Source organism: Lycorma delicatula, chromosome 6, assembly GCF_047948215.1.
Source record: "Lycorma delicatula isolate Av1 chromosome 6, ASM4794821v1, whole genome shotgun sequence".
Taxonomy (NCBI): domain Eukaryota; kingdom Metazoa; phylum Arthropoda; class Insecta; order Hemiptera; family Fulgoridae; genus Lycorma; species Lycorma delicatula.
In genome coordinates, this window is record NC_134460.1 from 117,869,449 (window position 1) to 117,895,453 (window position 26,005).

Sequence of the window (26,005 nt, forward strand, 5' to 3'; positions counted from 1 at the left end):
ATTATGAACTACAAACTAGACTTTACATGAACTTATCAAACACCCTCATGTAATATATTTAATTCATGTAACATGAAAAAGTGAATTTAAGTTTGTTACCCCAAAAATAAAGACAAACTTTATAGTAAAGTCCGTCAAAGACATATCTGAACTTTATATGCATTACAGTAGAAGTTATATTTTTATTGGGCATATTTTCAAGCAGTTAGGACACAAATATGTCTGATTTTCTAGAAAACTGGTCCAACTGAATCGGTCAGAAATGTTAAAAATGCATAAATTACACAGATTGTAGATCATTTTTTTAAATAATTCCTAAAAAATGATAAAACAAAATTCCTAATAAAAAGATATTTCAAAATTCCTAATAAATAGATAAAACAAAGGAATGAAGTATGTATTTATCAAGGATAGAAATTAAATAAAAAACTGACTAATAATAGTTTTTATTGATTACAACAAACACCCTATCGTACAAGTTTAATTATTTACAATACGTTTAATGCACGCATGCACACATACACACACACACACATTTTAGACAAAATAATATGAAGTAACAGATTATTTTTAGTTTATTTACACTTTTATTAGTAATTTTTAGTATCACCAACATAATATCAATTCATAAATATATATATATATATATATATATATATATATAACCATTTCTGACACAAAGAAAAATATGAGAGGCATAGATTTTTAACAGACTACAAAACTCAATACAGAATCCATTGCATGCCTCCAAACTAATAACACACATGTTCACAAACTGATACTCTAATTTTATCGCTTCATTTTATTTTATGTTGCGCTCTATTTTACACCGCACAAATTTTATAGAATAAAATGTCCTCTTCCATTTTTTAATAACTGTTACTATTACCATAACTATAATTAATAATATTAATTAATCATTTATCCAAACAATGTACAACGATGGAGGATGTTGAAGTAAACAAGTTAATCTGTAAACATAAAAAAAATTTATGAAGTCTTTTCTTATAAATTTTCCTGAAAAGAATGAGGTTGATTAAATGTAAGCCTGTTTCCAATCTAGATAACTATCATCAAGAACAGAATCATAAACAACAATCATGATAATTCCTTTCACTAAACTAACTGATAAACAGATTAGCCAAATGCTTCCTAGCAATAGACTAAACCTCATTAAAATGAATTAACTAACTTTATTTTTGTCAGTTTTCATAAAACTAATCTGCCATAAAAATTTAGTTGTAGATAATACTACATCAGAATATATTTTAAAATAAAAATTACGAATTCTTTATTTTTTGTTAAATAATAAATAGCCTTTTATTACTAAATCAGTAAATATATTTAAATAATAAATATACATAATATCTTAAAAAATAGGGGCGTACTATAAATAAAAATTTTAATTCAAACAGAAAATGGTGAAACACCAAGTTCCATAGTCTTATCAGCAAAACAATTTAATATTAAGAGAAATTTCAATTTATGTTATTGGCTGTTATTATTTTACTCTCTCAAACCTAAAGAAAACATAAAATTTGATTAAACTTAATGCATTAAAATATCCAACATTTTAAAATTAATTTACTTTTTATGTAAAATGTACATTAACAGTAACAACTAAAAATCTAGAATGAAAATTATTAAAAGACTATTCATAATCTGCGAGTTATGGTTTATTAACCAATTTATGGCTGAATGCTAACATTTAGCCATAAATTCAGAGACATGGCTACTGAAGTAATTCAGACTCATTCCTTTTTATCTGCATATCAGCAGTATGTGGTATTAAATGTTTCAGAAAGGGGAGGACTAAGAGATCCTTTTTTCGTAACAGGCAATGGCATTAGGCTTTTTGTGCAGTTACTGGACAGGAAATTAAGTCCTTGAGTCAGTTCACAGACAGCCACCTACCAAACACATGGATGGACTGGCTCTTCAGGTCTTTGCATCCTCAGCATGGAGAACCTAATATGGTCAGATCTTCATTCTCAGAAAGAAATAGTGAAGAAGGGATACTGATAAGGAATTGAAAGAATTTAAAGGATGAATAAAAACTACCCATCAGAGTTTACCATCTCGCCTGTGGTTCCATGATAGCTAGATGTAGTGATAGAGAAAAAAAATCATTTTTGTCATCAGCACATACAAATACATTAAACAAAATAAACTGTGATGTAGGTCATAAATCTACATACCTAATTGCGTTATCCACACGATGAATTAGGATAAAGGATATCATAGTGGCCAGGTCTGTACAAAAGATGTACTGACACTTTTGAACCTTCTGGAAAATCATGAGCTATCACTTCAGATGAATCACCTCTGTCCATGTAACGCACTCTCACACCGACATTTAACGCTGTACTCAAAGCAATTATATGTATATGATCACTTTCTTTAAACATTGGCTCTACTTCCTGAAATCATGAACAATATTACTCTAATAATGCAGTTAGAAAAAATTAAAATTAACTAAACGTTTAATAATTTATGAACTACATCAAAATATAATTAATCAATTTCAAGGCGATAGAATAACATCAAAAAAATAGAATCCCTATCAATTTTATGTCAACAGTTTCTCTAATTACTATCATACTTCTAACATCAACTTCAAAATTTACCTTTAAATTCATTTACTTCATTAACAAAGTTATCCACTTATGAACTCAAGACTAAACCTTCTATAGCTTACTCAAACTAACTGTTCCGGTTGTCGTAGGTACATTTCTTACTTACATGGCTAACTACATGTTGACCTGTAGAGATTTTGTTTCTTTATTCCTATGTATCTTTCTTGATATAATATAATTTTGAAAATATTTCTCTTGACTGCAAAAATTTCATTCAAATAGTTTTTCATATTTTATCTAATTTTACATATGTAATAAAAACTTACTTTATTTCTTTAATAATATGCACGCTGCCTTGACAATATGCTGTGTTAGTTATCTTAATTTATTCACTGTATTCAAATAAAATTAAACTTCTTCTTATTTTCATCTTCAATTAAAGATTAAAAATTGAATAAAATATGCTCTAAGAAGAATAGACAGATAAAATAAAAAAACTGATGTAATAATCCAAAAAATAATAATAGATATCTTTCAATTCTTTATATCTGCAATAATTCTCATTCAATAAATAAATTTTTGTTGAAGAATGTAGTACTCTGAAAAGCATGATTTTGCTAATAACACAAATAAAATTAATTATTAAGCTTTTCAAAAAACCGCATATCAGAGTCCAAACCAGAAGATGGCTTTTACTAAGAAAGAGCACAACAAAATTTAATAAGAGGAGAATTTCAAATAAATGTATAGAAAGTAACAAAAAACATTTTAAAAAAAAATTACCTGATGACAGAAGTCTATAACTGATCTCTCGCCTTCAATAAAGTGTTGATAAAAATCTGAGTCTTGCTGAAGCTGGCCTGATGCGATCAACCTCAAATACACAACAACGTAATCAGAATAGCCTTGATCGTTGAACAATCTAAATAATTCCTCCTTTGCATTAGGACCGCCTCCCACAACATTTACAACCTCCATAAACTGAAAATATTTTAGGATCATCAGATTATATTCTTTCAATTAATTAATCCACAAATTAACTATTATTTTATGCTACATCTTACATACTTCTAAACAAATGCGAATAAATGATAATGTAAAGCAAAGTAAAAAAAGAACTTTAAAAATAGATGTTGATTAAAAACTTCAAAAAATGATTTAATATAATACTAGGTCAGATAATAAAATACTAGGTCATTGTTGAATGAAACAATCTTTTAACAAGCACTTTTTAGTCACCTCTCAATCTGGGAGTCTTGATTTATGTGAAAAACTATTTTGAAGGTAGTAATTGAAAATAATAAAAGTTAATGAAAATTGAAAAAATAACAGCTTCTAGGAATCATGAGCCAATGCTTATAAGAGAGCTTCCATGTCTTTGCTTTTTTAAGTAAAGATTTTCATTGAAAGCAATCACATTTTCATCAATGAGAGAAAGCATGTGTTTTGTCTATTAGTTTTAAAATTTCTATTATTTCAAATATAAATATATTAGATTTAACAGAAAGTGTTTCCGACAAAAAATACACTTGTTAAAAGAAAAACTAAGATAACAGGATTAATACTACAAAGTTTGTTCAAAAAGTAATTAACTTTTTATCTCTCTAGCGCTTAAGAGATATTTTGAGACATGCTGTTGGCATTGCTGTGTAGCATAGGAACTAATAAACATTTCCCACCACTCACATTTATCTACAAAAAATAGTTTTTGCACCGCATAATTCGAAGTAGGTATTGCTTGGAGTTTTCTGTAATTTTTACAATAAGTGACTTACATGAATAAAGAGTTGAATTAAACTCTTCTATTAATCTTAATAAAAAGTTTACCAAAACATTTTAAAAATGATAGAGAATCAACCAAAGATAATGCTCAACCAAGAATGGAATTGACGTCAACAAACACATCCCACATCGTCCAAGTGAACAATTTGGTGAAGTCAAATTGACATTTAACAGTTTGTGAGCAGAAGAGACGTATTTCAGTGGGTTATGTCACAAAATAATCAGAAAAATGTGGAATGAATCATTTCGCTGCCAACTTTGTTCCGATACTATGGGAATGCATTTTATGGGACACATAGGAACCAGCCCATTTGTCACTGCTAATTTGTGAGTTTTGTATAGAAATATTCATTCAGTGTCAGTCATCCCTCACCTACCATACTTATGTACCCAACCTGTGCTCTTAACTTTTTTTTTTTATTTCCAAAATTAAGATTGCTGTTAAAGGGACAGAGATTTGAGACTAGAGTTCAAAAATAAAATTTACAACCTATGTACAAAGAGATAACAAAATAACATTATCATCATAGTTTAGAAAAGTTAAGATAAGTTAAACTAAAGACAAATAACTTATGAGTGCAACCCCATATGCCAAATCATACTAACTACTTTCTCAATAATTACACAGAATTTACAGTCATTGGGTTACTGAAAGGAGAAGAATAGGAAACCCAGTTTAGCTTACTTGTTAAGCACTTTCAGCCATCGGATAAGTAATGCAACTACTGAACAGAAGAAGAGTCCCTGACAACCTGCCTACCAGAAACCAAGGATGAACCAGGACCTTATCCTGGTATTCGCAGCATAGATCTAATAGGAATAGACCTACAACTACAAAACCAATAATGGAGATAGGATCAAGGTAGGGCAAAGGGTGATAATAAAAACATCAACATTTATTAATCAGGGTTATCCCAATTATGAATTAATAATACTAATTGTTTATCTGTAATTGTCAGCCTCACTAGCAGTTCATACAGCGAAAGTTAAACATAACTAGCAACTTACAAGAAAAAAATTATTACTGTACCTACTTTGTAGGTGTTACAGTAATAATTTTTTTTGTAGGACCATTCAGCAAACTCTGTTATAGTACTAAAGCTGACCATTATAGTATCTCCACCACCATGGATATAGATATGTTCAATTGAGTCACCACAGATTATGGACACAGCTAAGCATAATACAAAATTCTTAGTAGAAATATTTTTTTTTGCATTCTGTAAGTTTAAATCATAAGCGTTTGGTACAACAGGTAAATTATGATCAATAATATTATTCACCTATTCTATTTAAGTGTAGAATGTTGATGTTTTAACTCTTATTTACTATAACAATTTTTTTTTTTAATAAAATCCAATTTCTCCAGTGAAAATATGGCATAAAATTTAAAACACTGGCAAAATGTGTACCTGTTTGTTAAAACTGTAAATAGCAAGATACTACTAATATACTAAGCAGAAAATTAAATTTATCTTCAATTTTACAACTTAATTTAATTTTTACAACTTTTAATGAAATATTACTTAAAATTCTGTAATACTAACAGTCTCATGAAAGTCTTCCAATGTGAATTGTGGAAACCCAAGTTTTATCAACCAGTCCTTACTTTTGGCTGCCAAATCCTGAAAACTAACAAAAAAAATCACACAAACTAGTAAAAGCAAACAAAATTAAAAATAAAAAGTCTGTTCTAAAACTACCGCACTGCAGTGGAAAAATCATATTACCTGTTAGTGTCCAATTCTAATTTTCAAAGAAGTCCCCTTGTGGCTTAACACACTCAATCCAGTGGTTCTAAAATTGTTGGAACATTTCTGGAAATCCTCTTTTGGTATGGCTACAAGTTGTACCATCCTGACCCCATAGAGAAAGACACCCTTCATTGATGGTTTCAGTCACCACGCCAACCCCTCTGTACCTAGTCCTCAGGGGCTTTACCAGAGGCCATCTTCAGTACCTTGGCAATGACATCTTTCAGTCAAGCATCAGCCAGGATGCCACTGATGCAAATGCCACAAGCAACATTCCCATTGGTGTACTACTGACATAAACTCCAAATAAAACACATCTAGCAAGTCTCAAACAAGATTGAATGACTTTCTAAGAAAACGAAAGAACTGAACTCTACCCACCCAAAAGGTAAGAATGAGTTACAACACACAACGAATCATAAAACACAACACAAAAACACTACCAAAACATAGCAATAAATAATGTAACATAACAGTAACATAGAATATAACTAACGAAAAGCAAACAAATCTATAATCAAACAGAAACAAAAACAGCAACAGCTAACAAACCATAAAACAATAAAATCAAACGTATACACAAAGAAGGAAAGTCCAAGCGGAACAACACACCCCTTCAGCAACCCTTTCTCTCATCAAGTATATAATAAAACTTTCTGATATCACCCACATGGCTGGTTTATCCAATTAACATGGAGATCAAGTGTCGACCGGATAATATCAAGCCAAAAAATGAACTCTGTGCACATGAAGTCATACCTAGCACATTTATAGATCACATGATAAGCATTGTCCAACAATCTGCATTGCGGACACATACCAGAGTCCACCAGGCCGAATTTCTGTAATCTGTCCATTCTCTGAAAGAAATTGCATCACATACTTGTTTGGGTGTACAGAAGAGGTGTCCCGCAAATCAACAACATTAGGGAAAAGACATGAGTATAACGCCCACACTCCATCTCATCCCATTTGGCACGCTACACACCCTGTGGCATGCCAACATGGTGTGGGTGTCACCCACACCATGCTGTTCTAGCTCCTTTATTTTCAACGAAGTCAATTCACCTGATTTCTTAGAAATACAATGATGCTGCTTCTTAGATGCAATCAAATCTGACAATTTCAGACCTGCGATCACCAAGACCGCATCCTGTAAAATTGTACGAAAACCACCCGTTACCATTAGCAGCAATATAAGGTGTTGAGCCCGTAACAAAATATCCCGATAGTTTTTAAATTTTAGCCTATCCACCCAAACAGGCACCACATATAGCATAATTGCCTCACAGATGCCCTTATACAAGATACTCACAGTCTTAAAGTTAAGACCCCAATCAGGATTGACCACACGTTAAATTCTGAAGAAAGCATTACAGGTCTTCCTCGCAATTTCTCATCAAGAAACACCCCAAGGTACTTTTGAACCTGAACATATTTAATACGTTGGCCTGACATCAATATGCAGACTCACCATCACACAGCCAAATGGCCTTTGAGGAGCATCATTGTGGTCCTCTCTGGGCTAAATGACATCTTATGTTGATGACCCCATAGCTCAAGCATCCTGCATACTTGAGTGGCTCGGAATTCAACCCCCCTCTGCAAACCTCCTTTGACCAACAGGAGCCCATTGTCAGCATAAGCCACAATGCAAAACCTGCTGGACAACCTCAGCCGCAGAAGTAAATCAAACTCCACCACCCACAACAAGGGACCCAACACACTGTCCTGCTGACAACCCTTGGACAATGTCTTTCTACTTCATGGCTGCTCTTGTAGAGCAGCACATCCTGACGACTGAAATAACCATGCATAACCTGTAACATAACAGTGCAAAAATCTCTCTTCTGCAATTGGTATATAGCAGAAGGCCACCAAAGGTTATTAAATGCCTAAGAAATGTCCAGGAAAATTCCCAGGATACATTCCTTCTGACTGGAGGTTACCACACACATCACACGAAGTACGGTGTCCCAGTACCCTTTCCAAAATGAAACCCTAGTGATTATCCATTAGTAAACTGTACAAGGTCAACCTCTCATTTATACAAAGGTACTGAACCTTTTCAATGACCCTACCAATAACTGGCAGTAACGTCAAAGGCCTACATGAAGAACTAACAGTGGAATCCTTGTTGCCACCTTTAAACAATAATTTCACAAACCCCTTCTTCCAACACACTGAGAAGTATCCTCCAAACAAGAATTTGGAGGATATTTCCTCACAATTACCCCTATCGAGCGAATAAGGAGCTCCACTGTTACCTCATTAAAACTAGGAGCCTTACCTCTATCTAGACTATAGATAGCTTGACGCACCTCGGCTTCAGTAATCTCCAAGAAGACTGTACCCCAACAAGACTGAGCAACCTCACACCTCACCCGCTGATGGTATGCAGTCTCACTTATTTCAGTATCATCAGGCAGTAAATCGTGAAGTAATCTTAGTAAAATTCCAGACATGTCTGAGATTACATCAAGCCGGGTAAAGAGAGCAGACAGAAATATGTCCTTTCGTTGTTTGTGTCCCAAGATCCTATATACAACCTCCCAAGAATCCTTATTTCCTTGTTCATGCATAAAAGAACATCAGGAATCCCTCTTTGATGTCCAACCTTTATGAAAATATCGAGATCTAAGTTCTCTATATTCACCAACAAGGACCGCCCGCCATTCCAGATCACCCTCATGCTGAGATGCTCTCTGCAAATGACAAGTCAATTCCCTGCTCCACCATGGAGTGAGACACTTAACATTTGGCGGCGTCAATGAGAACCACAAAAAAACAAAACTTCTGCCAGGTCTTCCAAATCCAGAACATCCAGATTCTGATGCAAAACATGAAGTCTGGCCAAAAGAAATTCTATAAACTTTTTCCAGTCTGTATGCCTGTGCAGGAAATGATGACCCTGCTGAACCAGAAAGTTACATCTGTAGCACTCACTCAAACCACCAGCAATCTCATACACAATCAATCGATGATTGCTTGAACTATCATCAACCACCTTCTAGTTACATAATTCCTGCTAATAAACATTAACAGGAATAAACCTACCAACATTGACGTTCGTTCCACCAAAACGTTGACACCCATCTACATAACCTGTGTAGGTGGGAAACTCACCAGGTACATTATGTAACTGCAGATTATTGGGCTAAAACACCCTCAATTAATTCACTGCCATCATCGGTGAAGCCGCTATGGCACAAAAGTGACTTAACGTTCACATCTTCACCAATAAGGATTGGACAGGTACCAGAGAATCGTAGGATTCTATCCCAGAACTCAAGATGACAATCAGCAGGATCTCTATATTGAAAATACGAACTCACAACGTACATATAGAAGTTCCGAACATCCACACGGACAGCAAAATGATAACCTTAGAGTGCTATCAAATGAAAACACAGTCAAGATCCCTTCTGCACAGTACAGCAGACATGCTATCAGAACCAAAATAAAATTTTTTCCAAGATAAACCTGGTAGTTCACCGGTCTCAACATATGGATTCCGCAACAAGACAACATCCAACCCCCTATGAATGGCAATCTCACCAAGTTCAATCGTACAATGTAAGCACCCTGTGCATTTAATTGCTCAATTACTAACAAGCAAAGAACAAAATTCACAAAAGTAACACTGAAACTGCACAAATAAATATATTTGTTCGGAGTCAATTAAAGACAAGACCTAACAATTGTACCTTTCTCTTCTCTTGGTTATCAAATTGGGGCTCTTTCAGCAATATTTTCAGCTTGGAGAATGGCTGAAATTTAAAGTTGTGTAATTGCCAGTGTTGTAATCAAAAACCCACTAAATCATACTAATCGTTTCACTTTGGGGGTATCACTAACTTTTTGGCAAAACTTGACACCACAGTATTGTTAAACATATTCTGTTGTTCCACATGTAAAAATGTTGTCTGCAAGTGAAAATGTGATAAGATCACGTTACACACATATAAACTTTCTTCCTGGCAGCAATTGACTTGCTTTATGAAAAATTATAAAAACTATGTACTATAAAAAATTATGCATGTGCACTCGGAGCCAGTGCAACATCACTTTAAGTTATCATTAAAAAACCAGATACATTCAGAGAAAAAAAAGATCTGATAATTTTTGAATAGGCCTAATTTGTAAACAAACGTGCTAAGCAGATTATAAAATAATGATATTTTTAATACTATCTGTTACTAGCCCTTGATGGGTTATTTGATGGTTAAAAATTCTCTAATTGCTAGATATTAGGTTGATGAAGAAAACCAAGGGCTAGTCATATAAATCTCAAGAGAGGGTATAGGTCCTAGCTCTGTTACTATATTAATTAGCTTCATAATTTATTTTAGACAATCTACAAATAATTCATATTATGTATTAAAACACAGTACATTCAAGTGTACATAGCAAATATTAAAGTAAAAAATATGAGGGGGGTTTATCCAAAAATAATTGAAGATTTACTGACCTAATCGCACAATGAAAAAAATTTGATATAATTAATGAAAAAATTAATCTAAGAGCTAAATCAGATTAAATGTTAGAGAGAATTTATACCAAGAGTATACTATATTTATATAAAAGACATAAAAAATTTGATAAATCTTACCACTTATATTCTTGTTGACAATCTAATAACCCTTCAAGATAAGCAAACCCAAAAGCACGGAAAAAACAATTGCCATCAGGTCTCGTACGTCTGATGCTCTTGTATTTGTTAGATAAATCCTGAACTTTTGATCTATATACATCATCATCTGCATACTCATTTTCCAAACTGCTCAGACTTTCTTTCACTCCAACCAATGCAATAGAATCTGATATCTACAAAAATTACCAAAATTATTATGAATATATTAAAATAGTGGCAGCTTTTATAATAATAAAAAAAATTCTAATTCTACTAAAATGGAGTTGGGAAGCATATCATCTGCATACGGGTAATATGCTTCAGCTCTATTACAGTGTGCCACTCTGTCTATAAGTGCATATCTGCCATTTCAATATGAAAATAAATTTCCATTTTCAAAAAGTAAAACACAGGTAAAGAAAAAGTTATATCAAAACAGTTAAGTTAATAATCAATTTTCAAAAATATAAAAAACCATGATAACAATGAAAATAAAAAATAAAACACATTAGAAGAACAAAAATAACAGATTACTATGCTAGTACTATCACAATATCATACATACTCAATATAGCAGCTGCAGTACAATAACAATAACTACTTTCTGCTAAAATGAATTTATTTTATTATTTATTAAATAATTAATTATTAATTAGATATATCCATAAATTTAACATATCATTAGTAATATATATTTAAATTAATTGATTTAAAATTCAAGTTTATAATTAAATTAACAGTCAGTATCATATTACAAAAATAACATATATGCTGGAGAATATAAAAGATCTAGTGGCAGTGGATAGGGCACATTGTAAGGTTAGAGGATGACTGTTGAATGGGTTAGTGCTGAACTGGTCTCTGAGATATCTGCTATGGCCAAGAGGAAGACCTGCAGGTTGATGGGATAAAGAAATCAAAGGGATTGCCAGAATCAACTGGAAGTGCAGGGCTCGAGACAGAGAGGCATGGAAGAGTCTGGAGGGGGGAATTTGTCAGGAGTAAACAAAAGAGGCTACACATCCACAATGGATTGATATGGCTTCCAATAATAAAAATATTTCAGTTTAGTAATTTTTTATTAGTGGTAGAGATAAATAAAATCCAGCTGAAAACCATTTCATCAATTTTCTGCAATTATTCGGTTGTTTGTCAGCTGATTTAAAAAAAAAAAATGGTGTCATTTTGTTTATAATAAAAGGCTTAACATTTTAGTTGATGAAATATTTTTCCCTAAAACTAAAATTGATTCCACAGGTATATAAGAGTAAAAAAATTACATGGCCACCATTTTGAAATTTAGGAGATGTTTACATTGTAATTTTTTGTTTAACGGAGAAAGTTGATACAAACATTTGTGCCAAATATTGTAATGATTTTTCAATCAGATCTTAAGTATAAATAGTACACTTGTATACTTTTTTGTTACATTCCATATAAAAAAATACCAACACTATTTTTCTAAAAAGGTTGGATGTAAAAAAATACTGAATTTAATAATAAATTTAAAAGTAATTCATTCATATACATTAAATATTTCGCTCAAAATTATTTGTATAGGCAAAAATAAAAATATGGCACAAAATTATTTTTTTAATTTGAATTATTACTTCTTATTGAAACTTATTTATCCAAAGAGTAGAAGTATGCAATTACATGTAATTGTCATAATGGGCAAGAAGGTGGCAAAAGGGAAAGATAATGGATTTTGTACAGCAAGAATCAAAATACTGAGCAGAGTAAATTCCTACAGTCCTTGCTCAGGAAATATCCTGAGTTGTCTGTGCTGGGTAAAACAAACATTAAACTTGAAAATCTTTACTCAAACACAAAAGAAAAGAGATAAGGTGAATATCCACTGATAATAAAAGCTTTTAAGGGATTATTACAAAAGGACATGCAAGGTAACTGTAATAAAACTAATTGAGCAGATTAAAAAAATGCACCATAAAAAAAGAAACAGTAGCCTACTTTGTTTTTTTACATGTTCAGAGTTTAGAATTATCTTAAGATTTTAATAAATATGTATTATCTTAAAATTTTGGGAAAATATAGCTAAAATAAGAGACAAGACTTAGAAGCCACATATTAAGGCACCCTGGAATAGTCGCTTTAATATTGGAGGGACAGGTAGAAGGAAAAAATTGTGTAGGCAGGCCACATTTGGAATATGTAAAACAAATTGTTAGGGATGTAGGATGTACGGGGTATACCAAAATGAAACGACTAGCACTAGATAGGGAATCTTGGAGAGTTGCATCAAACCAGTCAAATGACTGGAGACAAAAGAAGAAGGTTTAATAATTAACAAGCATTCAACATTAGAGTAATAATAAAAGGTAATAATTAACAAGCATTAGACAACAATTAATTGAGAGAAACTGATTTCAATAATTTAATATATCTGTGAACCATGAAAAGACAAAGAATATTTTAAATAATGGCTGTGCCAGCTGCGAGACATTCGGGCTAAGATGTCTTTTCTAAGATGTTTGAACGAAATAAGAGTGAAGGAAGAAAAAATTAAGAGGGATTGCAATGTTTCTGTCACTAAAAACACAAAATACATTTTGGGAGTAATAAACAGAACGTCAAGGACAAATGAGTGAAACATGTATTCTGAATCAAGCTCTAGGTATAAATTTATCAAAAAAGAGAAAATATGTCAACGACCTATGTCATGAAAAAAAAAAGGAAAATCTTGTGCCCAAAACTGACATCATGCCAAATACAATAATGTAATACCAATAATAACTGGAGGGCTTCATTATCTCTTAACAATAAAATAATTTTTGTAAACACACATGCTGCAACTAATGAAAAATTGTGTTTTTTTAATGTAAATTGTATTCATACTATTTTACTGTTACTTATACTATAAATTACATATATTTCTAAATAAAAATTAATAACAAAGAAAAAAGGGATATTTTCTTTGCAAACATTATACAAATAATTAATTAGACCTGTAATCAATAGAAAATAAACTATCACCTCTTTTTCAATCTCCCTATGTTGTTGCATTATTAAATCATCCTGGTTTTCCCCTGAAAATAAAACATAACTTTCTGTAACAGTTTTACAAAGAATAAATAACAATAATAATAGTACATAAGGAAAGAAGAAGCAATAGACATAGTTTTTACAAACATATATGTATTCTTTTCAGCTACTTCCTTTCATATAACAAATGATAATAAATAAATGTTCTCCATGACTGATAGTTTAGCACAGAAAGAAAGCAATGGTAGAATATTCTAGAACATTGTCATAGGATATGTGAAAAAAGTACCAGTCAAGAATTTGAGAAGAAGGGTTGGTTATTAAAGGAGAAGAGAGAAAGCAGAAGGGAAATATGGTGCAAAAAATTATATTTACTTCACTCAACAAAATATAAATTCTAGCTCCACTACCGCATAGCTCATCAGTAGAAATTCATAAAATATTAATAAATAAATTGTTTTAAGGTTATTATTACTTTCTATATTCACTCAGGTAGAATACACTTGATAAAAAATATTTGGAACATACTACTATTGTAATGTAAAATAAAACCAGATTTTTAATTAATCTGTAAAGTGGTAAACTTGGACGTCATGCACCAAATATAATTTCCAACACCTATGATATTCTCACCTGTATTTTAAGTATGTCAAAAAATTCTCAGGAAAGTTTATTTTATTTCTATTCCTGGAACACTAGCAAAATAGTACAAATGCTCTCATCCTTACATTCAAACGTATGGAAGAATTTTTTGTAATTAATAAATTAAATGCAAAAGTGAAGAAAATATGAAGTAGTGGTCTGGGAATACAATCATACATACAGTGTTTCAAGTGTGTTATAGTGATACTGAGGTAATGGTGCTTTGCACTAATATAGTGAATGATTTTTCTTTTTACTTATACTTGAATGGGTCAAATGTGTTGTCTTTCTAGAGAACTGTGAACATAATGACATCAAACCTAAGCAAATTAGTAAAAATTAGACATTTTTGGGGAAGACTTCAAAGATTTCAAGTCAAGATCAAAAAGCCACAATTTACGATGCAGTCATCAGAATAGAGAAAGAAACGTCAACATGAAATGATAAACAAACTTGGAAAAAAGAGAAAAAAACAACAATATAAAGTAAAATAATAATTGTAACAAAGTCCATAGTAGCTATATTGAAAATATAGATATTATTTGAAAGATTAAAAAAAGAAATATGCTACCTATTTCCAAGTAATACTGCTGTTGTACAGTAGAACTGCATATGTTCCTAACAGTAGTTTCCATGCTCAGATATTTCTTCTGAATATTAATGTACAATTTTTGTTACTATCCTCCATAAGTTTGCACACAATTCTGGAATAAAATCTTTACATTGTTTTGATTTTCTTTATTCTCTCTCCCTTTAATCCCTAACACTGCAGGGCTAAACACTTGAAATAACAGACATAATAGAATAGACTATCCTCCCTGCACTCAATTTTTTTAAACTGGATATTGTACCTAATAGTTTTAAAGATATTCTAAATGAAAGATGACCAAAACTAAAATGTTTCTGTACTCATAAAGGTTAGCTGTAAATTCTAATAACATGCTTCATCTTTTGTTAGAATAGTACAGCAAACAATGCTGTTAGCAACTCAAATCTTTTCAGCCATCTCTTCAACTGCATATGAATAATTGAAAGAATTCAGGTTCTATATTAAATAAAGAAGTATTGTTAGCAAACATCTGCAGTAGTGTGTTAGCATCTATATTTTATCCAAAAGATTGTGAGCTCAAATCCCAATCACGCTTGTCATTTTTCTAGGCACTTTTACAAATTTTCCATTATAAAAAATGAATAAGTAACAATAAATACACATCAGCCAATGTTACTATGAAAAAAATCAAATAAGTAATAATAATTATGCATCAGCCAATGTCACTATGAAAAAAATGAATAAGTAGCAATAATAATGCATCAACCAATGTTACTATGAAACCAGATAAATATAGCACACCATACAATGCTCTTACACTGCCCTATGGCACCATTAGGTGTCTGCTTACATTTTTTTCTTTTCAGCTATTATTATAGGTTTGTGATGTCTGAGAACTTTGTACAACTCCACTTAAAAGTACAGCCACTGAATTTGTTTGCCTTTGATACATACCAGTGTACTTTGGCCATTCAGGATTAACAATATTAAAAGACCACAAGTAATAGTGAAATGCAATAAATTATTGATATGCAAGACAAGACACGATGTTCAGTAATTGTTTATGAATAATTAACAAACTCTATCTAAAAGTATTGTAAGCATAAATTAATTAACAAGCATTAATCGGTAAAATTAATTGTTGAAAAATAAAGTAATGAATAATATAGGGCAATTAAGAGTGCAAACACCGAGAACAGTGATTTAATCTAAGAGTTATAATTAATGAATGTTTCGGTGTACCTCCATTCTCAAAACTACTTTTAGTATTCTAAAAGTAGAATGTTAATGACAAAGCTACGAAGGGCAGAAAATAATACTCAAACCATTTATGATAATCCTAGTGGAAATATATAAAATATTGTGAAAACTTTAATGTAGAAAAATTCTAAATTTGTAAAGTGTATGCGAACAATAAACAGTAAAAGTGTATGGTATTCAGATGTCAATTTGTAATTTTAGGGTATGAATTCTATTTAAACTGTCTTGTATCTCTTACATTAAATTCGGGATTTTCATTAGCTTTTTTATTTAATATAATCTCATCTTCACTATATCTGCTCTTGAGTATTTTCATAATTAGTATAATTCAACACTGTCTGATATATTTTTAAATCTTCTGAACTAGCCTCTCTATATATCTTCTTTTATGATTTTTCAAGAGTGTTCACAATTACTAATTCATCCTATGTAAATTCTATCAAGTCTACTTCCTGTTAATTTATTTTTTTTTTTTTTTTACCCAAACCATAAATTCCAAATCTCTTGTACCTTCCTTCAAATATTGTGGCATTTCAATTCTCTACTGCCTCATAAGAGTTTCATTATATCTATATAATAAACTAACTAAATCAATTATTTAGAAGTGAACATATAAACAGCATATGATCAATGATAGGGCCTCAATGATTAGCTCACTCGAACATACTTTTCCTGCCATTTTATTTCTAATTATTCTACTCTTGCATTTCCAGTATCTGAATTTGCATTAATCATTCTTTTAATAGTTTGATAAAATACCCTGCTGCCTCTTCTTTCCAACTTGTATCATTATTATGGATTCTAATTCATGATGACCTAATCTAATGTAGTTCTCACCAGGAGTCCAATTACGAACTCTTTAATTTCCAGATGATTTTCCCTAAGGGGGTATAATCATATTATATTAAAGATAAAATGAAAAATAAAATAAATGAATAAAGAAAGATGGTAAATGAAGAATCAATTCCCTTGAAAAATAGTCATAGTATTATTATTTTTTCAGATGTACACTACCCAAAAGGCATGTAAATGTTAAACTTAAACTTTTCTTGTTCAGGTTGTTTTAACAAAACTACTATAATGATGTACTTAAATAACTGCTTAAAAGGACTGTTGACACTTTTCACACTTATTTATAAAGTATACAACTGGTCATTATTGGCACCTTTGAATATTACTTTAGTACACTGAAGTCTAATAAAATTACCTGGTACTGCAGATAACATTAGGAAATTTAGAGTTTTATAAAAAATAAATCACATTCCTTGCCAAACAAATTTCTTGCAGAACATATATAACCTTGCAGGATGAAATGCAGCTTTTATTCACAATTTTTTTTTCTATAACCAATTCAAAAAATCTTATTTTCTCATGTCTAGGGGTTTTTTTACAATAAAATTCATAAAAATGGACTTGGTATGAAACACAAAATGTCGCTGAATAAAAATATCTTCAATTTCCTTGAAGAGAACATAAAATATTAGTGTAAATTGAGATAAAATAAAAATAATAGGTATAGATATTAAAATAGGTAGGATTATTTATTAAACAAAAGCATTCAAGAACAAGAATGAATTTTACACTCCATTAAAAATAAGTCATAAAACATACCTGGATTATATTTACCATCTGAGTTAGCATTTGCATCCCCCATATTCAATATCTATAAAAATATGTAAAATATATCAACTATTATTTATTCACTATATATAAATACACAATTTAATAAACACTCAGTGATGCATTAGAAGAAAAATTATTAAATCTGAAATGAAAATACAAAAAAAATTAATTACAAACAGAAAAAATGTTTTATACAAATTCTAGAAAGATTTACATTATATTATTTACAGTCAAAACTTATAATTGCTTTTTTTAAATATAGTCTGACAACAAAAAATGTAAGCACAAAGAACTACACAATTTAAAAACTTTTATGAAAATTTTTCAGAAAGTAAGTACATTTACAAAAAAAAGAAGAAAAATCTACAGAAGAAAACTTATGCAAGTAAATTTTTATGAGTATTTGATAACTCCAGGCAAAAAAGAAAGACAATTTTTTTAGAAAAAATCTTTTTTCAAATATTCTCCAGTCTTTTTTTATCTCAAACCTATTATATGATTTATCCAAGTATTTAAATTAGATGTTTTAACAATAACTTCAAAATATTGCATAAATATCTTCCCTGCCCCTTCTTCATACTTTAAAAAAGAAAACAGTCTGAAGATGCCGTCTGGCAAAAGGTAGGAGGAATACAAAAGAATTTTATACTGTAATTCATATAATTTGCTGTTGCAAATTGAGAAGAGTGAGCTGGTGTATTGTCTTGTGAAAAAGAACCTTCTTTTTCATCAAATTCAGTTGTTTTTTTTCTTATTTCATCATTTAAATGATTCAGTAAAAATGTATATATTTGCCTGATTACTGTTTTACATTTTTCTAGAAATTCAATGAAGATTATGCCACGAGCATTCCAAAAGCTATAACCTTTCTCACTAATAGAACAGTTCTCATCTTATTTGAAGCAATTTTCAAGATGGCAACCTGCTATTTCGACTGTTCCTTGGTTTAAAGTCAGCAGTGATGTATCTAAGAAACTGTTCTGACAGTACGCAAAAATTTCTCTCATTAGGTCGAAACAGTCTCTAACCACGTAAAATGTTTACTCAACCACACTTTTGATCGATTGTAAGGAATTACAGCAAACATTTTGTAAACAGTTTTCTGATATGTAATATTCATGTAAAACATGCATGACATAACCTTTCATTTGGGACGACTATAATCTTGGTAAACTCACACACTTTTAATCTTTTGCCCTCCCATCACTATATCAATGATTTTTTCATTATTCTCTGCAGATGTAACCTTGTCGGACCATCCGAAAAGTTTAGCGTTGTTCTTACATGATCACTCTGAAAATAACCAAACCTCACCTGTAAACTGTTCAAATCAATGGGGCCGACTCATAATATTTTAGACCTCCTCTTCCCGCATATAAGTTTTTTAAACCCCTTCACCTAAATTAAGAATTTTATAAGTAAATAAAATGATACAGTTTACCAGGAAATTCATTTTGAAATAAAATAACATCACTGTCAATTTTTTACCATACAGTTTTTACTTTCAAAAAGTAATATTTCATCGCCACACACAATTCTCTTATGTTTATTTTTCTCAAGTCTACTAGATACACTTAAATGTTGCCAATAACAGAATAATGAAAATCTGACTGAAACTATTAGGCGTATTTTCGTAGTGGAGGTGCAGGAAACGAAACTAAACTATGGTGCAGAAATTTTCTCAATAATGTGAGCACCATTTCTTGATTTTGCAAGGACTTCTCAACACTCCTTGTACTGCAATTATGACCATATGTATTTAATAATACAATTTACCAAAAGTACAATTTTCATTGATAATTCAGTTTTACCTTTCATTAATTGTTCAGTTTATATTTTTGTTAATAGTGTTAACTCTATAAATAAATATTTTCTAAAATTTTCTAAAATAAAATTTTTATTACAGTGGTTAATATAAAATTATTAGATCCATAAAAGTTTAGTTTTTAAATCAATGCAATAAAGTTGACTATAAAATCAGTATTTATCTTTATATAATTTTTCTTTGATAAGCCACAACGTGTTTAATTTTGTTTTGTTAATAATCCACTAATAGATTATTAATTTTTTTCATAAATTTTTAATAAGCTTATTATTTAATCAAGTTTTGTTAAATTTTATACTTAAATAATTATTTGTGTATTTAAATAATTTACAAACAATTATATACTACATCTTTAAATAATTTTTCTTTCATACAATATAAAGGATATGAACACTAACTTCTCATTAAAATAAAACTAAATGTAATACAAAAAATACTTAATAAAAACAGATATGCTAATAATGAAGTAACAGCAGCATTAATAAAATGTTGGACAAGTCAAAATTACTGTGCAGATAATTGTAGCTAATATTTATTTACAAGATAAATTAACAATTGTTTTTACCTGATGTAGCATTAAGTGTTAAGTAATTTTGAATGGAAGATGTAACAGTTACCAGTAATGTAATTACTCGCAAAGTAATATTACAGTTAAAAGAAGGTGATCATAATCTGGTAGTATTCAATAAAAAACCAATAGTAATATAAAACAATAATTATTAACACAATCGACTTTTTAAATTTCAAGTAAAAAAATATAATTAAAACTAAGTATATATTGAAAATGAATATTATCAGTAACAAATATTAATAATATATCAATTCACCAATCCACACCACCAAAATATACCAACTAATTATGATTAAAGACATCTCCCTATACTGTATAGTCCAGATAATATTAAATTAAATGAAGATTTAATTTAATAAAATATACAGTAAACAAAAACTTCCAATAGAAATTAAATTAATAAATAAATTAGTAAATATCAGGGTAAGAGTTACATAATTCTTCTAACAAAGCCAGGAAAATTATGCATATTTGGCTACAAAGAACTTTCCCTTCAGTATCTAGTACTTAGGAGGAAAATGATTAATAAGCCTTGTCTTTAACAACTTTGTGGATTCATATCGGCATACTTTAAATTAATTTTATTACATATTCTAAGTTATGCAATCTCATTTCTCCCTGAAGTTCTCAGGGAGAACTTCACTTTACTGTATCAAGTAAACTTGCCAGTTTACTTGATACAGTACAACTGGCAATTAACTGTCAGAATGATTGCAGAACAACTGAATTAGAACCATACCACAATCTATCAAATTTTGACAAGCAAATTGGACATGAAAAAAGTTTGTGCAAAACTGGTCTCAAAAACCTCTCTGTTGAACAGAAAAACAACAGGGTGGAAGTGTGCTGTGATCTTCTAGGGCGAATTGAAACTGATTTTGAAGTAAAAAATGTTATTACTGGTGATGAATCTTGAATATTTGAGTACGATCCAGAAACAAATTGCCAGTGGCACACTTCAAATTCACCACATCCCAAAAAAGCAAAAATGAGCAAATCCAAACCATGCTAATTTGTGTCTTCAATAGCAATGGCATTGTCCATAAGGGGTTCTTGCCTACAGAACAGCCTGAATCAATATGTTTACTGAGAAATTCTTGAAAGACTGCAGAAAAGAGTTGCTTGCGTGAGACCAGCCATTAAAGATAACTGGATGCTGTGTCATGACAATGCACTCTTAATAATGAGTTTTTGGCAAGAATAACATTCCTGTAGTTCCTCAATGACCTTATTCACGCAATACTTGAGGTACTGGGACTTTTTCCTGTTCCCGACTTTAAAAGAACACTATTTTGAAACTGTGGAAAACATTAAAAAAATGTAACTGACCACCTGAAGGATATTTTGGTTTCTGACTTCCAACACTGCTATGAAGAGTGGGAAGATCATTTGAAGCATTGTGTGGCTTCCCAAGTGAACTATTTTGAAGGTAATAGAGTCCATGTATAATTGGACTGTAAATAAAAAGTTTTTCTGAACCAGTCCAATTACTTCATTTACAGACCTCATAAGATCTGGGCTTTGGGGTTGTCAACCTCTCTCTTTTTCTGCTTAGCCACCGGAACCACCGTAAGGTATTACTTTAGAGGATGAATGAGGATATGTATGAATGTAAATGAAGTAGTCTTATACAGTCTTAGGTCAGCCATTCCTGATATGTGTGGTTAATTGAAACCCAACACCAAAGAACACCAGTAACCAAGATCTAGTATTCAAATCCATATAAAAGTACCTGCCTTTACTAGGATTTGAACCTTAGAACTCTAGGTTGGGTTACCAACCTAAAATACTGACTTCATAATCATTAAGTCAATTCAGAACAAAGTTCATTGTATGCTATGGGACACAACCTTGTTGAAAAACATAAATTTCCTTCAAGGGCATATTTATTTTTAACTGTATATGTTTTTTAGTATGTAAACTATTTTGGCTAATAAATAAGGAAATTTTTATGATGTATGAAAAAAGTTTTTTTGATGTCATCCTTTTAATTTAGGATCCAATGGTACACAAAATGAACCAAAAGAATATCAGCCTCCATGTCAATACTGAATTACATAAAAACATTCTACTCCTGAGTAAAATTGTTAGACATGGGACCTATGGTGACACAATCTGCACATCCTCTTGACAAACTGTAATCAAAATTAAATGGCATTAATCACCTGTACTGAGAAATCATGTAAAAATCTCATAAAAATTGGTTAAACCAGTCTGAAGAAATCAAGGAAAACAATAACTGATAAAAAAAAAAAAGATGATGCTTAAATACATAGCCAAAGTGACACATAATATAATGGAATCATCTAATTAGTATAAGAATGTAACTCCAGAAATGACAAAAATAAAAAAATGGACTTTTTTCTCTCACCTTTTACAGTAGTTTGAAAAAGACCAGACAAAAATACAATTAATGAACAAGTAAAATTTAAACATGACTGGCTTAGGGAAACAATAAATTTAAAAATTTATAATTCATAATTTACATATCTAAAATGTTAACAAGATAAGTTTCATTATCTACCAGTAGCTTGTGCAATTGAATAATTTATATTATTTTATTGTCTGAGATAGTAAATTTCTATCTGATAATTAAAAAAATTTATTTAGGCTTTTAGTTAATTTAGATTTTTAAAAATCCACTCTAGACACAGATCCCTGCAAAAATATTCAAATAAAAAAAAAGAGTAATTAATACAATCTGGTGCTAGAATGCAATTTTTTACTACATATAAACAGTTTTGCTTGCATTCATGAAATGTCTAGCGTGATAGTTGAAGAGCCTGACAGCTACTACAAGATAGACCTGTTGCATATTCCTCTGTTGATGTGTGATGGTTTTATTATAATTCAGAGTTAGAATGGTGACACTGGATCACATATATACACAAGTTTTTATGTGAACTTGTCTGTTATCTCAAACACCCTAAATGAAATATATGAATGAAAATGTATTTGAGAAACTTGAACCACTTTTAATTTTTTAGGGGCAAGAATTCTGTATTATTTGTTTAAGAATAGCATTAAGTAATTTTCTATTGTTAGACTGTGCATTTAGCTGCAGTCATATAAACTCACTAGGAAGCTGTTCAAGTGTTGCCATGCAGATACTCTGTTTTTTTATTATTCAGAAACAGTTGTTCCCCACAACCCCTCTATCTGCACCAGTGATTGGATCAACAAAATTATTCTTATAATTTACCTTCATAATATGAAAACTGGCTGATTTTAGTTCTAACTGTACCATTAACAGTTTTTGCTTTAATATCATTGCATAAAGTACGTACTGACCTTTCCAGAACTTGCTATAAAAGATCTTTGTTTCTTGACAAATTCCACCAAACAACCTACTTACGACAGGACCTATCTGGCATTATTCTTCTGTCTGGTGAGGATGCTCTTGTCCACATCTTCAATTTTGCCTGGTTCACCATTCTTTCTTAAAGATAGATTTTCAACAGTGAAAACAGATTTCTCCCATATAACTATTCTAATCTACAGCAGTACTTTAACACATGTTTAACTGAAGATCACATTACAAAATGCTATAGTTAATTCTTCTGTCCAGCAATGTATGAAGTATACTATTGTCAATAAAGGAAACCTACCTTCCAGCCAATTATGTGATCATACTTCTTTTTTGTGCTTTTCAACTGGCTATATTGCACTTACAAAAAGTTTTTTTCTAAGAAATAACTTCATCTTGTGATCATTACTGCATTTCCTTTGTTTCAGTATAATGCCATACTCTTTTGATAATTTGCGTCTTTTTTCAATAAGGGTAGATACCAAATTTTAGAAATATTGTACATGAAAACAAACAAAATAATTAACTGACAATGGAGCAAACTGCGAATAATGGAATAAAGTGCTACTAAATGAAATACAATTGAGAACAATAATAATTTTACCCTACTTTAAGATATTAGAGAGATAACAAGTAGACTTTTATTGAACTAATACTGTAGGTAATGCAGTATGTACTGTACTGTATAATAAGAATAAATATGAGAAAATTGGCAAGAGTATTACATCAAAGAAAAATTAATTAACTAATAACTTTCATTCAACCATAACACATACAATTTATCGAGTAAACATAAGATAATGATAAAAATATTTGAAAAGTTCAATCTGTATTATTTTGAATGGAAAACTGAAGGTTGATCAGATAATGGACAATTCCTTTTTTTATCATAATTTTCTTCTTTGTTTGTTTAACCCATTATAGCATTAACCCATTAAGTACACATTACTTTAACTGATCATTATTCTAAACTATTTTCTGCATCACTATTCCTTTTGTTATTTATTAGTGATTGTCTTATTGTAATTTATAGAATGTTTGCAAAAAAAATTTAATTTAAATTGATAGTTCAGACGCGAGGTCATTTTTGTTTTTTTTTGTTTTTTGGGGCACACAATGAAGGTTCATTACTAGCACCTGGAAGTAATACTTATATAATAAAAAAAACTAATTTTATAACAATATGCTAATATAACATACATACGAACAAAATAAATGCACAATAACACAGGAAAATAGGAAAAAAGTAAAAATATAATATAAAATACTAAAAAAACATATTACAATAAATTAAAAAATCAAATATAGATGCACAGCCTTAAGAAACAATAGATATTCAATAACATCATCATATTGCTTCCTAGAATATCTCAGATGTTAGCTCCTAATTATATTTCCGATGCAATGCCGAATAACAGACACAGTCCACAAGGATGCGATGTATCATTAGTTAGCAGTCGCAGCAAACACAAACAGGTGCATCAATCTGATTCATTAGGTGTCCATGAGTAAATTTAGTGTGCTCTATTCGTAAACTGCAAATAATAACCTATTGACGGTTATTCCTGGATGAAGAGCTCCATGCCAATACAGTATCCTTGATGTGTTGGAGTTTATTATCTACTGTAGCAGTTCAGTCACCTGACAACTTTCCTCGAGGAGTGTGTTTAACAGCGAAATTATGAATATGGCCAGACTTATGTATAGTGGTTAGCATGCTAAATTTAAATCAGTTGTCTCTTCATTAAATTTGTGACAAGTGTTTGCAGCCTTTCATTAAACACACCATCCATCTCTTGAAAATATGTATATAGCACATTCAAGGGAAATAGGAGCAAAATAAACAGACGATCATAAAAAAAGGAACAATTGGAACTCAACAAAAGACAAAAATTAATTTAATTTTTTTAAACAATAAAACTATATTTCATTTAATTTAAAAACACAAATACAATATTAAATTTAAGTAATATAAAAACTTGATATATTAAGTCACACACACACACACACATATATATATATAAAGTTTAATATATATATATATATATATATATATTAAACGTTAAGTACAGTACCTACGATGAAGTTATACATTTTCGCTGTACGTTAAAGGTTATGTAGCTAGATATTAAAAAATAACTAATCATGACTTTAAACTTACCTTCAGATTAAGTAAATAATAGTGTTAATGGTACTTAAAAACATTAAATTTCAAAATAATAATTTAATGTAAACGGACTAACCAATTTACCCACGAAATAACTGCAACAAACCACAAACACTAACGTTAACGTTATGTGCTACCAACAGTTACACACAAATTTACGTTGCGGTTGAAATAGTAAAACACAGTGAATGAATAATTAATTTGGATTTATTTGTATGTGTAACTACTAAAATATTTGATAAAATAGTTTAATTTTAAAAGTGGCGAAATGTATTGCATAATTACATAATTAAAGTATTGAATATTTATTTC

General features: G+C 30.4%; 1 protein-coding gene across 5 annotated transcripts; it reads right to left on the reverse strand.

The window, feature by feature from the left end:
- Positions 1-436: 436 nt before the first annotated feature.
- LOC142326160 (ubiquitin thioesterase otubain-like) lies at positions 437-25,844 on the reverse strand. 5 transcript variants are annotated; one of them, XM_075368404.1, is made up of 9 exons: positions 25,688-25,838; positions 23,828-23,985; positions 17,812-17,965; positions 13,740-13,792; positions 10,725-10,939; positions 5,906-5,990; positions 3,360-3,557; positions 2,199-2,420; positions 438-971 (listed from the first exon to the last, which is right to left on the reverse strand). In XM_075368404.1, exons 3-8 carry the CDS (start codon positions 17,852-17,854, stop codon positions 2,208-2,210), a joined length of 807 nt encoding a protein of 268 aa, XP_075224519.1. In that variant the 5' UTR covers positions 17,855-17,965; positions 23,828-23,985; positions 25,688-25,838; the 3' UTR covers positions 438-971; positions 2,199-2,207. The 5 variants fall into 5 exon arrangements, with proteins under 5 accessions (XP_075224523.1, XP_075224519.1, XP_075224522.1 ...); XM_075368408.1 differs by lacking the exon at positions 23,828-23,985 and having other exon boundaries at positions 437-971; positions 17,812-17,863; positions 25,770-25,799; XM_075368407.1 differs by lacking the exon at positions 23,828-23,985 and having other exon boundaries at positions 17,812-17,863; positions 25,688-25,844.
- Positions 25,845-26,005: the final 161 nt, after the last annotated feature.

Bases quoted from the DNA above. Each gene is read 5' to 3' on its own strand.
- LOC142326160 (XM_075368408.1), bottom strand. From the start codon at position 17,854: ATGGGGGATGCAAATGCTAACTCAGATGGTAAATATAATCCAG. The intron at 10,940-13,739 runs GTGATAGTTTAT...TAATTTTTGTAG, and splicing joins ATAGGGAGATTGAAAAAGAG to ATATCAGATTCTATTGCATT. The intron at 3,558-5,905 runs GTTAGTATTACA...AAATATTTTCAG, and splicing joins TGGAAGACTTTCATGAGACT to TTTATGGAGGTTGTAAATGT.